The sequence below is a fragment of the Ambystoma mexicanum genome, chromosome 6q (genome assembly GCF_040938575.1).
Source record: "Ambystoma mexicanum isolate Mex_15411 chromosome 6q, UKY_AmexF1_1, whole genome shotgun sequence".
In the NCBI taxonomy this organism is placed as follows: Eukaryota; Metazoa; Chordata; class Amphibia; order Caudata; family Ambystomatidae; genus Ambystoma; species Ambystoma mexicanum.
Window position 1 is genome coordinate 19,264,694 of NC_090937.1, and position 14,307 is coordinate 19,279,000.

The 14,307-nt window shown below is 49.5% G+C and overlaps 1 protein-coding gene across 4 annotated transcripts in view; it reads right to left on the minus strand.

Annotated features, from left to right (window-relative positions):
- Nucleotides 1-14,307, minus strand: part of HELQ (helicase, POLQ like) — a 938,511-nt gene that overhangs the window by 95,273 nt on the left and 828,931 nt on the right. For 3 of the 4 annotated variants that reach the window (XM_069630384.1, XM_069630383.1, XM_069630386.1), the window contains one exon: nt 13,620-13,733. The exons of the other annotated variant lie outside the window; for it this stretch is intronic. In XM_069630384.1, the coding sequence (XP_069486485.1) occupies nt 13,620-13,733 (114 nt within the window). The remainder of the gene's footprint in view (nt 1-13,619; nt 13,734-14,307) is intronic. 4 annotated transcript variants of the gene reach the window in all.

Consider the following 14,307-nt stretch of genomic DNA (forward strand, 5'->3'; position numbering starts at 1 on the left):
CCAACTGACGGAAACCGGTGTCGGCAATGTCCGTTGCCACCGTGATGGCGTGGTCCGAAGCAATCTCACCTTCCTGTAAGATTTCAAGGGCCCAGCCCTTTTGGCGTCCGGAAGGAAATCCAATAGAGGGGCGATTTTGAACCACAACTCTCTGTGGTAGCGGGCTCCGATAGCCAGGGCGTTGGCCGCCTTGATAGTCGTCGATGCGGATGAGATGACCCGTCGTCCCATTGTGTCCAGCTTCCTGCCCTCGCCTTCCGGCGGGGAAGTTGATGTTGAGGCCGATGCCCCCCCCAGCTTTCTTCTTTGCTGCTGCCGAGACGACCGAATCCGGGGTAGGTTGTGCCCGAAGGCACAAGGGGGCAGCGTCGGGGACCCGGTACTACTTCTTGTACCGGTCCCTCTTTGCAGGCGCCGTGGCAGGGTTATTGAGGAGGGAGAGCCCCTGATCCCAGATTTCATCCAGAAGTGGTACGGCGAGGACCGTTTTCCTTTTACCCTTGCGCCGTTGGTAGGGAACCCTTCCTTTTTCTGCTCTTCGGGGCAGAGCTGGAAGAGCTCGGATGCCCTGGAAATCATGGCATGGAAGGATCCAATCTCGTCGGACGGGGACGCCCGAGCAGGGGGCGACGGGGGACACGTCCCGTCGTCGCCTCCGTCGTCATCTGTACCTGTCGTAGCCGTGTCCGTGCCTGTATCATCCCCGTGGGTAGTTGACCGGGGGGAAGGCAGAGCGGGCCACAGAGGTGGGAGAGGTGGCGGAGAAATCGTCCTCCTCTTCTTATGCGGTGGACTTTCCAAAGGTCCCGGCTCCGGTTCCCCCGTCGGGTCTGGCTCAGGTAGCTCCGTCGGGGGGAGGGGCAACCTTGTCCTTATCTCCGAGCATAAGGACTGAATTGCTGACAAAATGGCCACCGAAGTGTCCTGCGGCACCGGAAACGACAGGCGCGAGGGCTCTTGAGGAACCTCGTCGGCGACACCATCGCTCTCGTCGTCGCCCTCGTCGGGATCCCTCCTGATGGGCTGGGCCACCTCCACAACTTCGATGAGCTCTTCTTCAGAGGTCGTGTCCATATCCACGATGGCCACCTGCCCATCCCCCTCCTTTTGCAACGGGGACTTCGTGGCGGTCTTCTCGATGGGCCGGAAAGACGACACCCTCCCCGGTGGCAGGGAGACTCTGTATCCTGAGGTCGCCTCCACTGGCATAGCCTCCACAGGCTTAGCCAGGGCTGCTGCGACATCCTCAATCGAGGTCTTAGCAGGGTGAATTAAGGCCATCGTCACCTTCTGCACGCATGGGGCCTTCACCTTGGGGGGGAGGGTCCGAGCCTCGCTCCCCCTCTGCCGGAATCTTCGAGATCGACCGGGGCCTCTCCAGAAGCTTCGCCGGGTTCTCGGACTTCCTCTTACCCAAGCCAGAGCGTTGGCTCGTGGTTGATGGCCCCAGGGGAGGATGCGCCCTGCCTGGCAGCCAAGGAGCCTGACCGTTCGGCGCTCCCGGTACCCGCGGACTCGCGGTGCTTGGCCTTTTGTTGGGCCCCCATCGCCGGGGCGCCCTCACAGGACTTAGAAGACCGCTCGGACTATTTCTTCTCGCCTGACGAGCTCTTACCTTCCAGCCAGTCGGCGAGACTTAGGTGGCGATCCTTCATGGTCTGCTCCGACATGTTCCCACAAAACGCACAGTCCTTCTCCACGTGCGTCTTGTCCTCATGGAGACAGTAGATGCATAACGAATGCTCGTCCTCCTTGAACACGTTCTGAAGCTGGCATCCAGGGCAGGTCCTGAACAGCTTCCCGGGCGTCGAGCTTCCTTTCTCCTGGGCCATGTCCGGGGTAGGCCTCGGAACTTCTGGACTCCTCCAAAAGTGTAACTCAATGAAATCTTCACCCTTGAGGGGCGTAGAAAACTCCGAAATGGGTCCCTGTTGATCGGATGTAGAAACGGTGGAGCTTGAGGCTTTTTTTAACTGAAAAATGAGAAAAATCTCCTGAAAAAATGCGAAAACGCAGCAAAAGCTCGAGAGCTACAGCACAAGGACTCCCAACACTTGAACGTGCGGTAAAAATCTGAGGATGGCTGCCAGAGGCGGGGCTTAGGGAGAGGGCAGTCATTGGCTGGGGGCAGTATGACCCAGAGACCAGCGATTGGTTACTACTAAGAAAGACAGATCAGAAACGAAACCGATACTGATTTTTTCTATACCGAGGATTCCCAGCCTGACGACGGGGAATATTTGTAACGCTCACCTGACTCCCACGGAGTAAATCACAGAGAATCGGGTCATCTCGAGTAACCAGTGGAACTGACCAATCGGCAGCGCAGCCGCTGAGATATGACAATACAAAGGCTACCTTGGTCTGATCATTAGGGAAGGCCCCAGGTCTGCATAGGAAGTGCAAACGACACTGATTCATGAATACGGCGAATCGTTTGGGGTCCCGAGCAAAGCGTTCGGGTGGGGCCAGCGGCATGTTTGCAGGTAGATTAATCTGCACAGGGTTACTGGAAACCACAGGAGCGGGGTTCCCTCCGGAACCGGGTAGAGGAGTTTGCCCAGCTTGACCTTGCAAAAGCTGTCTGGCCAGGTCATCAGTTCTTTCCTTTGATATTATTAATTCCCTCCTGAGGGCATTAGTCTCTTGACGAGCGGAATGTACTTCGGCCCGTAATTCCCCCAGTAATTGGGCCAACTGATCAGTCTCAGAACTTTTCATAGCGCCTGGGTGGGAATTTGTAGGAAGGCTTTGCGTTCTGTAACGCTCACCTGACTCCCACGGAGGCGCTGGCCTGGTTTGCGCTGCTGTGACCTCTTCTAAGGTGATGCGCAGGGTTCGGAAGACGGACTGGACCGGGCCCCCAAATCTGGCTTGTCTGGCTCGCAGAAGTATCTTTCAAAAGGCGAAAATAGGGGATTAACTGTCTGCGGGGTAATGCAATCGGCCTCCCACTTTCCCCTCTCACCCTCCTCTAAACCCTTCTGTGATTCCTCTTAGCGTCTCACCTTAGGGTCTGGAAGGACGAGCTCTCCATCCTGCTTCTGATGCAGGGGCGCGTTGGTATCCAGTTACTTCACTGGATTTTCGGATTGGTGAGAACCAAACTTGCTTGGCTTCCAGGTAAGTTTTTTGATAAGAGGTTCCCCTTGTGTCCATGCATTAACATACTAATGCTAGTGTCTTTTTCCCCATAGGGGCCGGGGTACGGAATGCCGGGGAACAGGCACCGAGATGAGAGGTGAAATCCTTGTAGAAATCAGGTAAGTCTTTAATGAGCGTTTTTTTGGTAATGTCTTTTCATTCGCTCTTTAACGCTGATGTCTTTTTCCCCTCAGGGGCCGGGGTCCGGAAATGCCAGGATGCGGCGCGGACCCGAAATGAAGAGGGAATGAATCAACAGGTAAGTCTTAACATGGAGATTTAGCTTTCCTTATTCCCTTCTCTCTCTCTCACCTTTTGTTCAGGTCTTTTTCTCCCTAGGCGCTGGGGCGTGACTGCGAATCCGGATGATCGCTGCTGAACATGGCGGCGCCCTGTAAAGGTGAGTGGAATACGGCGCTGCAGCGATCGACGCAATGAGATTTAAAATAAAAGTCTTCCTTTTCAGGATTGTCGGCGAGATGTCTCCGGGATGCGGATTTAGCAGGTAAGGACTTTTCCTTCTTCTGTTCTCTTCTTCTCTTCCTTTGCAGGTGATCCAGGATGCTGGCAGGCGTGGCAGAAGTCAGGATGCAGGAGCAGACACGTTGAGCGTCCAGCTGCTAGATGCAGAACAACGCGAAGCACGTGTGGCTGTTCGGGTGGGGTTTAAATAGCCTTGGAAGAAGTTCCAGGTATGTATCCTTCCTCCAATCAGGTATGTATCCTTCCCCGACCACGCCCGGATGGTAAATTAGTCCCACAGGTAAAGTAGTTCCTTTCAGGCCTCAAGGAGGCCGGGATCCTGCAGCATGGTCTGCATCAGGTAAGTGCACCCAAGCACTCCCATGATGAGCCTGGCGCCTATGGCGGCAGGACTGATGTCTTTTATGAGCCTGGCACAATAGGCGCCAGGACACTGCCCAAAGGGCCCCTATATGGGGTTGCTGGGTCCTTCCTTGGGGACTGGATGTCCGCTTTCGGGGACGCAGGGCTTGAACCGGCTCCCCGGGAGCGGGCATCATGACAATATTCATGAGCATGTGAATCCATGCCAGACCCCATGCTGGAGAATATAAAAGAAAAGGAGTTCCCTCTTGGAGCAGTTTATTGAGGGTCATAGTCACCAAGACATTGATAGAAAAAAAGTAAAAAATGTGGATATGCCAAAATTGGTCAAAATAAACGAACGTCTCTCCTCTACTGAATAAGTGCAGTTGGACAGGTAGGAACATTGCCAGTAAAGAACTGTTCAACTTAAGCCCAAATCAGAATTAGATGGTCCATGTAGAAAGCAGGAAAACGATCAGGATAATAATTTTAAAAAAAGGAGTTTTCGGTGGCTTGCAGGGGTAATGTGACAAAGGGGATTATGGGGTCTGTAGAATTAGCAACACAATCAGCATTCACAAGGTATACAAGGAATATGAAACAGGATAAAAGTTAGAAATTAACTTGGTGCTCAATGAGTGTAAAAGGAAAACCGGGAGGGGATTGGCACGATGACCAGGGGCACATTAGTTTCTTGAGAATATAGAGTAACCAAGCAATTGTAAAGAAATGAGGGAAGTGAGACATTAAAAACTGTGTTATATAGAGAGTTGGCAGAAGAAAGTCAACTGGTGATGAAGCAGGCTTAATGTTAAAAAAGGAAATTGGGGATACAAAGGGTCCAAACTTTGCATTTACAAACTGGATACAATATAAGTAGCGGACAGAATGAAAGGCCTAAACCAGAAATTAGTTGTAAAATAACCAAAAGGTGTTATCACTCACATATGGGATAAGTGGTGATTAAAAAGCAAATTAAGCTCTAGGGATAGTAAATAAGAGGTACAAGGTTTAAAGTACAGCTCTTCAACAGAATATAAAGAAAATGAGTACAAGGAACCAAGGAGGGATGGTGAAGAATTTTCAGAGGTAGAATATGCTTCCCCCCGCCCCCCAAAGGGGAGGTGTGGAGAGCTCTTGCAGAGTATGAAGCAGGTGAGGGCATGGAAAGGACAGGAGTAAACCTGATAGTCTGGAAGCAAGCTATCTGCACTAGTGATACTGTAATGTAGTTCATATGAAGGAACACATGACAGGCATATTTTTTATTTTTTTATTGACATATATTCAGGGAATACCTGAATTTTATCAAAGTTTGTTTCAGTTGAAACGTCCCACTATCAGGATTCGCGAAAAAGGCTTCCTACAGATCTACCTAACCCTCTGCGCTGGTCAGAGCTCACCCAGTTTTCTCAGCAAAGTGGGTCCGTGTGAGCCTCTAAATGGACGGGCATATAAAAATGTGTGCTTAATAAAAGCTTTTTAATGGTGTGTACCAATTGGGCCAAAAAAAACAAACTTGTAGGATCTGAACTACTAAACTAAAGTTGTCACTACGGTTAATCTGTGGATAATGCTCTGGGGCAGCTTCACAAAACAAAGTGTCTCTAAGGAAAGTACAGTGTCGAAACAAAAATATTCTCCTAGTTCTCAGTAAGATGGTAGCTGTGTACCCCGGGACAGATTAGTAAAACAATAAGTAAACTTCTCAGTCTTCCCTCTTCTAGCTTTATGAGGGGAGCCTTGTCCTGAATGTCCGCTTCACATGAAAGATTGGCGATGGACAATAGATGGGGTCTTGTATGCCTTCTTGCAAGCATCAGAACCCCCGGATGATGGGATGCTGCCTTTCACACAACAGGATTCTCACCCTCAGTATCCCCCTTTCTCTCAGAGTTCAGTTTCCCTCGCTGCCTGCTCAGTCTCCCTCTAGGGTGTCTCGCCTCAAGTCTTGTTCCTCCTTCCTACGTAGGTATACCTCATTGTAGCTGAGAGTACACCAACATATGCAAATTTCTGCTATTTCTCTATTAATGTATCATCTCCCTCCTCCCAAACAATATTTCACTCCCTCTCCAGAGTTCTCCCTTTCCTTTCCTCCTCCTCCTACCCAGTGTTTCTTCTTTCCACAACTGCTTTCAACAACTTTTCAACCAACCCTTACATCGGTCAGCATCTTTTTTTCCTTTCTTATCCACCTCTCATCCGTGTTCTCTTGTTCTAGCTGTTTCTTCCGTTTCCCAGTGTCTTCATGTATATGGGCAGCCCTCACGTACCAGTCAGAGTGCTTATGTCCTCTACTAGCTCCTCCACCTTCGGGCATCTTCTTCCCCGTTTTGGGCACCATTTGTGTAACCATCAGCAAGCTCCAATCCTCTTATCTCTCTCCACCACTATTTGTTACTCCTGGGGTTCTCAATTGCCCCCTTGCTGTGATCTACTTGGTCCATTTCAATACTCGTCTCCACTTCTATGTGCTTTCATCTACCACTTCCTCAGTTCCACTTCCTCATTAGTTCCAACTGTCTCTTTAGACTTCACTTCTCCCCCTCTGTGTCACTCTCATCCAGACTTTCTGGGCCTTTCTCTCTACAGCCACTGGGTCTCTTTTCCCTGTCTGCTGGCTCTTCTAATTCTCTACCTACAGTGTTTATGGAAATTGTAAAATCCAAACATGCCTTTTGCTAGAACCTACTCAGCAAGGCATCTAAAATCTACTTGCAGCGGACACTATCGACTCCCTGATCAAGTCCCAGCCCAAAGTACAATCACTTCGCAACTGTTAAGATGCTACCCTCTCTATCAGTGTCCATGCTAATTGCATGTTCACTGCGACTAATTTTCACTGCGAAAACAAGTAGTACAGCCAACGGGTGGCAAGTGCGAGTGTTAGGAGTGCAGACAAAAAATGTCAGATAGGTTCAGGAGAGGGGACTGTAGGGTTACAGATAGAGTCTAGAAGTGGCGGGGGTGCTGCGTGGCAGTGCAGGTATGCACAGGACATGGGCCCGGATTCAGAGGGTTGCCAAGTGACCAGTGCATGTGACAGGTAGGAGATCAGCAGGGGAGAGGAAGAGAGAAGTCAGAAGCAAAGAGGAAGGTCTTGAGGTGCTCCCGGAACCGGAGATGGTTCTGCTCAAGGATCAGAGAGATAGGGAGGCTGTTCCAAAGGGATGCACCAGCGGAAGAATGATCTGCCCCCAACTCGTTGCTTGAAGAAGCAACTGACCCTCAATTAGTTGGAGGAGCTTGAGTAAGAAGATATTTTGGTAGAGTTGGAGGTATTGCGGCCCCAGGCCCCAGAAAGCCTTTTGGGCGATGCAGAGGGTCTTGAACTTGATCCTTGCCGCCACTGAGAGCCAATTAAGAGATTTCAGTGCTGCAGTGATACGATATCTGGGCTTGAATCCAAGGACAAGTCTTGCAGTCCTGTTCTGGATGAGTTGTAGAGGACGGAGAGTAGAGGCAGGTAGATTTAAAAAAGTTGTTGCAGTAATCCAGCCTAGAGAGAACCAAAGCTCTGGAGATGGTGAGCTTCTGGGAGAAAGTATGTAAGGGAAGAATACCTCTGAGGAGGTGCAGCTGGTAGTTTGACTTCTTAGAGATGTCAGGAGAGAAGGAGATTGTGGAGTCGAAGAAGACCCCTTGGTTCTTAGCCTCACAGTAAGGGGTAGGAAGAGGGCCCAGAGCGTGAGAGGAAAGAAAGGTGCTGGTGAGCCGATGAGGAGGCTCTCCGTCTTACTGGCATTAAGGCAGAGACTATTGGCGGCGCAGCACTACTGGATTGCGGACAGACAATCTGGGATGAGAGAGGGAGAAAAGGCGTCAGAGGGGAGCCTGAAAGCGAGCTGAATGTCATCCGCATAGCACTGAAAGTTGGAGCAGAAAGCAGCTATGCGGTGGGCGAGAGGTGCCAGGTATTGGTTGAACAGCTAAGGAGAAAGATTAGACCCCCCCTGGGGGACACCGCAGGTAGAGAAAGAGATAGAGGAGAGGAAGGACCCAAGTTGGACCTGGGAGGGTCGGTCAGAGAGAAAGGAGGTCAGCCAGCCCAGGGCCTGATCAGTGTTACCCAGGTTATCACAGAGCTGGCTGAGCAGGATGGCATGGTTGACGGTATCAAAAGCAGAAGAGAGATCGAGGATAATTAGGACAGAGGGATGGTTAGTGTCAAGATTTGAGAGCAAGTCTTCAAGGATGTTCAGGAAAGCAGGTTCCATGCTTCTGGGCGCTCTGAAACTAGACTGACGGCCATGGAGACAGCCAACAGATTCAGTGTGAAGGTTAAGCTGGGAGATGATCAGCTTTTCCAAGAGTTTGTTCATAAAAGAAATGAGGGTTTCTTAAGAAGAGGGTGCACAAAGGAGTGCTTCAGGGGGAAGAGAAGGTTCCAGTGGCGAAAGAGTAGTTGCAGAAGTCAGCCAAGGCTGGAGCGAGGGCTTCAATATGGTCCTTGATGGTTTTGGATGAACAGGGGAGAACCTGTTTTGACCAGACTTTCATAGATCGCACTTGTCTAAAGACCTCGTCCGAAGTGAGCAAAGGAAAGGAAGAGAAGGGAGGAGGAGAGGCAGACAAAGGAAGGCCACAGGTAGAGGAAAGAGTAGAGGAAGAAGGATGAGAGGGACAGGACAGGATGTCCTGGGTTTTAGAGATGAAATGTGAAGCCAAGGCCGTGCAGGGTGCTTGGGAGGGAACAGGAGAGGTAGAGACTGCTGCAAGATTGGCCCGCTCCTTGCAGATTCTAAAGCTTTTGGCCGAGTTGTTGGATACCGCAGAGACGCGGGCTTGGATGTGAGCTCTCTTATTAGTGTGGGCAGAGAGTCAGTACTGCCTTTGGAGCAGACGGCAGGTCAGCTTGTCAGAGGGTGCACAAGGTGCCTGCCATTTCCTCTCAGCCAACCTACACTTGCGTTTAAGGGTGACGAGGTCTGAGTGGTACCAAGAGTTGCACTTGGCTTTGGACTTTAAGCGGATCCTCATGACAGGGGCAAGTACGTCAAGAGTGTCAGAGATAGAAGAATGGAGGATGGAAAGTGCTTGTCAGGATGTGAGTCAGCCAAAGGTGCAGGAGGGGGAAGAGAAAGTGGCGGCGAAAGCCTCAACTGACACACGCTTCATGGGTCAGATGACCGAAAAGTTGGGTGGCAGTGCTGGTGTTGGCTCGGCCTGAGGAGTAGAGAGAGAGATGAGAGGAGAAAGTGGTCACTCCAGGAGAGAGGAGTGGTGAGAGGGTTAGAGAGGGGGAGGTTTGAGGAGATCAGAACATCCAAGGTGTGACCAGGAGCATGAGTTGGGCCAGAGGGAATAATAGAGAGAGAAAGAGAATTGCAGGTCACAAAAGAGTCCAGAGGAAGGACAGGAAGCATCCAGGTGGATGTTAAGGTCTCCAAGGAATCACGTCTCAATCAGACCAAGAACATCTAGGTCTAGTTCTTCCAGGCGACGGCAGATGTGAGAGGAGTGTTTGACAGCTGAGCGAGAGTTGAGAGTGGCAATGTGGAGAAGACTGCCACTCTTGAAAGACATCTGTGGAGGGGTACAGGTCAGAGGTACGCCCTGCAGAAGTGTAGAAGGAGCCCGAGGGTAGGCAGAGGAGGCAGGAGGAAAGGGTAAGGGGGCCAAGGAGGAGGCTGTAGATGCCAGAGAGGTGCCGGAGGAGGAAGGCAACAAGGCAACCAGAGAAGTAGTAGAGGAAGCCAAAGAGGTGGCAGAGGCAGAGGAGCCGGAGAAGTGAAATAAGTGACACCAGGAGAAGAAAGGAAATTGATGAGGAGCAGGAATCGTCTATTAAAGAGGAGGTTGGCCTGCAGGCCTTGGAGCAAGACAGTGACATTTAGGTAAACAATAATGGAAGGGGCAAGGAGCACACATGATCAAGGATTGCGAGTGAACTACGCGGGCAGAAGACGTGCAGGCGCGAGGGCAGCAAAGAATGGAGGGGTGCGGAGCACACCCGATCAAAGATTGCGAATGAACCAAGTGGGCAGAGGATGCACAGGCGCGAGCGTAGCCAAGGATGGAAGGGGCACGGAGCACATGCAATCAAGGAATGGGAGGGAACCACGCGGGCAGAGGACGCACAGGTGCGAACGCAGCCAAGATGGAAGGGCGTGGAGCACACGCATTCAAGGAATGGGAGGGAACCACGAAGGCAGAGGACGCACAGGCGCGAACGCAGCCAAGATGGAAGGGCGTGAAGCACACGCAATAAAGGAATGCGAGGGAACCACACGAGCAGAGGACGCGCAGGCAACAGCAGAGCTGTAGCTCAAGGATGGAAGGGGCGAGGGAGTGCACAGTTGAAGAGTACAAAGGAACCATGTGGGTTGGGAGCAAAGGGTAACGCAGGACGTAGCGATCAGGGAAAGGGTGGACCAGTCACTGGAGGAGGTGGGAGGACAAACGTCGGGGGAGAAGGGCACAAGTCAGAAAGGCTAAGAAGCGCATGGCAAGCTAACTCCCAACAACTTCTTACCTGGCGGCCGCAGACAGGAGGGCAAGTCGTCCACACTCACTGTCCACACCGCAAACCCCTTTGCTGCCAAACACCTGCATCGCTCAACACTGCGGACTTGTCCTGTGAGGGCTTTGCCACAGAGGGTCCGAACCTCGGATTATATAGGCTCAGAAGCGTGGACATAGCACACGTGCTACGTTTTGTCAGGCATCATCTCCTGCGCACCTGCGTCGCTCACCACTGCAGACTTGTCCTGCGAGGGCTTTGCCGCAGAGGGTCCGAACCTCGGATTATATAGGCTCGGAAGCGTGGACGTAGCAAACGTGCTACGTTTCGTCACGCAACCTCTCCTGCACACCTGCATGACTTAACACTGCAGACATGTCCTGCAAGGGCTTTTGCTCTTCAGGCACCTGCAACCCCTAACCTTTGCTTAATATTACTCAACCATTGCCAGAGCTATTATTGGTTCCATGTTGGAGTATTCTAATGCTCTATATGCTGGTGCTCCTGATTATGTTATTCAACGACTTCCGACTTTGCAGAATTCAGCTGGCAGTTTAGTGACTAGCACATTAAGAAGAGCATATACAACGTTGAGGAAGTTTTACTAGCAATCCATCAAAGACAGGATTACATAAAAAATGCTTAGTATTGCCCAAAAAGTGTTATGGTAACATGCCACTCTATCCTAAACAGTGCTTTAATATTTGTTCATTTGCTCTGTATCAGAGCCATGAACAGAAACAAGATCTCCATTCCTCGTTTTAGCTATAGCTTTAGGTTGCTTCTTAAGCTCGGCGGCTAGATCTTGGAATTCCATACCTGAGGATGTTCGCAGCATCCAAGTTGTTCTACTATTTAGGGAAAAGATTGAAACTTTCCTTTTCTGATCCGACTGAACTGTGCTTAGATGGATATTTACCTCAGTGCGAAAGTTTGCAAAATTCAAAAAATGACTCTAGTTCCGAGTGCTGGTAGGGTTCCCCGATTAAAAAAAAATCTGAGCCCAAACTTCACAGTGATCCCGGAGATCACTCAAAATCTGGAACCACCGACTACACAGAGACCACTTTTGGGATCTCATCCGCAAACCGGCATGGAGACCCATAAAGATGCACAAGAATCAAAAGATCCAAAATTCTGAGGTAGGCTGCAGTTAGAGTCTGAAACAAGAAACCATTTAAAGAATATTCACTACCGTCACCAATGTGGGACAAACTCTCCCAAGAGGAGTGTCCAAAACTACTCCACTGGCCCGGCAATGTCATGCGGGTATCACCTTTGTGAACATTCCCGCGTCTGAAGTGAAAGGGGAAATGGGAGACCTGCAAACTGATATCCGCCCCACCATTCACATGAAATATCCTTGGTGCTTTTAATGAATTGGGAAATGAGAATAAGCATCTTGCAGGTCAATGAACACCAGCCATTCTACCTCTTTGAGGGCTCATATTAATTGCGAAAGGGTACCACATCTTGAATGTTTCTGTCTGTAAATGTTTGTTTAGCCAACAGAGGTTGAGGATGGGTTGCACCCTCTCCTGGACCCAGAAGTACCTGAAGAACCATCTCTCCTTCTCTAGTGGGAATACATTCCGAAACTCCGACACTAGCAAGTGGATAATGCTCCTGCAAAGCAGGTCTTGAAGAGGCAAATAAAAACATGGAGTTTTCTCAGGAGATCTCCATGACGAAGGGAATACATTAAAAATGGGTAACTACTTGCAACACTCATCTGTCTGAGGAACCCTCTAACACGCTTGGGAGAGGATGGACAAATAAAAAAAAAAAAAAACATTGGAGAAAGACAGCAGGCCAGACCCTAAAATCCACTGAAACCTTGAGCCCTTGTATATAATTTGTTCAGCAGATTTCTTTGAATCCACCAACAAAAGCTGAAAAACAACCTGCATGCGTGGAGAAGTAGGTTTATCAGACTAGAGTCAATTACGTTTTTTTTCGCACTATTTAAAGGTAACCACTTACTCACTGCTAGCCACCCCACAAAATAAATATACGAGCACAGGGTACAAGATACATTGATTGGGTGCAGAGCCAACCTGCTTGAAGCAAAAAAACACATTGCCAAAGTCTTCAAAATGTTGTATTATCCGACAGGTTGGAAAGTACGGAGGGGCTGGGGATCCCTCACTCGAGGCCTGAACCACCAAAACACTGGGGAGGGTAGACCCTTGCCTTCCCGCCTGTCTGGCATAAGGGAACGCAGATTTTTCTCCCTACACAACTTGGCTGATGTGAAACGCCTCTGGGGATAGCTTGCAGCCTTGATTTGATGTGCAATTTAGGTTTGTCAGCCCCTCCCCATGGATGGTCCCACTCTCTGCTTGCTACACCCTCCAAAAGGACTCTCTCAGCATAACCAGCCTTTGGTGTATGTATGTGCAGATCTAATGAAATGACTCGTTAACCACCTGAGTTGCATCTTTTTTGCATCAGGCCCTTCTCCTTCCCATTTGCATATGCTTCCATCCAGCTTTGGAGGAGAGCTGAGCATGCAGGCGCTTTCAGCTCTGCCATACAGCACCTCATCTGTTCCCTTAAATGGATAGGAACATCTACAATGACAATGTGCCCATTGGCCCAGCATCACCCTGCTTGTGGCGGCACCCATTCCCCTAGGCAACCCCATCAAACACCATCATTTACAGACCCTTCATGTTTCTTCTGTAATGGCAGTAGTGGGATAAGGGGTTTGGGGCTAGGAGCTAAATGTCAAGCCACTCCCCAAGTACCATGCATTTAGCACTTTCCCCTAAATCCACTTTGCCCTTGCACATGCTACTGGAATGGGAGAAGCCACAAGGGGAAAATGAATTCCCTCATTTGCATGCAAGCATGCCCATTTTAAAATATGGGGATGCATGTCCCCAGCAAAAGCAGACGTGCATTCTGAATTTGAGAAGGGCATTTGCAGTGAATTTGGTAACAAAGCCTGGCATGTTCAGAGCAAATAGCACCATTCGTTATTTGCACAGGGATTGACATTGTGATAATGCAGTCCCAGTTGTATTAATGTTTCACATCTTTGCTTAATCCCACAGAAGATATCTACTATTTATGACCGCAGCAAACATTGTTACACGTTTTAGATTCATCATTCTTTCAATGTGGAACTTCCCAACTCTTTTTCACTACATACCATATATGTAAACTTGTCACTAACCTCCAAAACCCCGGTCACCTCCATGAGAGGGATGAGCTCCGTCTTCACACAGTAAGTCAGTTTTTTAGTAACTTCCATTAGCAGTGCTTTATAGCACCAAAATTCATCCAACTCCTATAGAGAAAATAAATTTGCAACGGTTAATTCCAAAAATATTTATTCAATTTCATATATGTCGATCATTTACATAGGCGGTCCTTCTGATTTAAAAACAAAAAATGTACATCGATTAGGGTTCAGTCTACAGTTTTTATTAATACATTTGGTAGTTTTGTAAGGTTCTACCCGCAAACAGTCGCTTCATGGCTCCCTAAGCGGAGGAAGAAAAGGGTAGGAAAAATAGTCCTGGTAAAGCCTTGGCACATTCAGGAACAGGTAAGTGGTAGGCAGGGGACAATGAAAAACAACAGGATTGAAACATGACTGCATCAGTTTGAGTGATGCAGGAGATAATCGAAGCACACGGCTTCAGAGTCTTCACAGATATAGTGTGCCCGAGGGTGACTACTTCAAGGCTTGCCAAAGGCAAGATTGAAAATAAGTATCTTTAGCCAACTCCTGGTCAACCGTGGAGTCAATTTCATGATACGTTTTGATGTTGGATTTCTAGTATGATGTCCTGTAGCAAATACTTACTTAATCGTAGTTTCAAAGTTCTCCCTTTGCTGTCCAGTGGTATAGTCAGTTG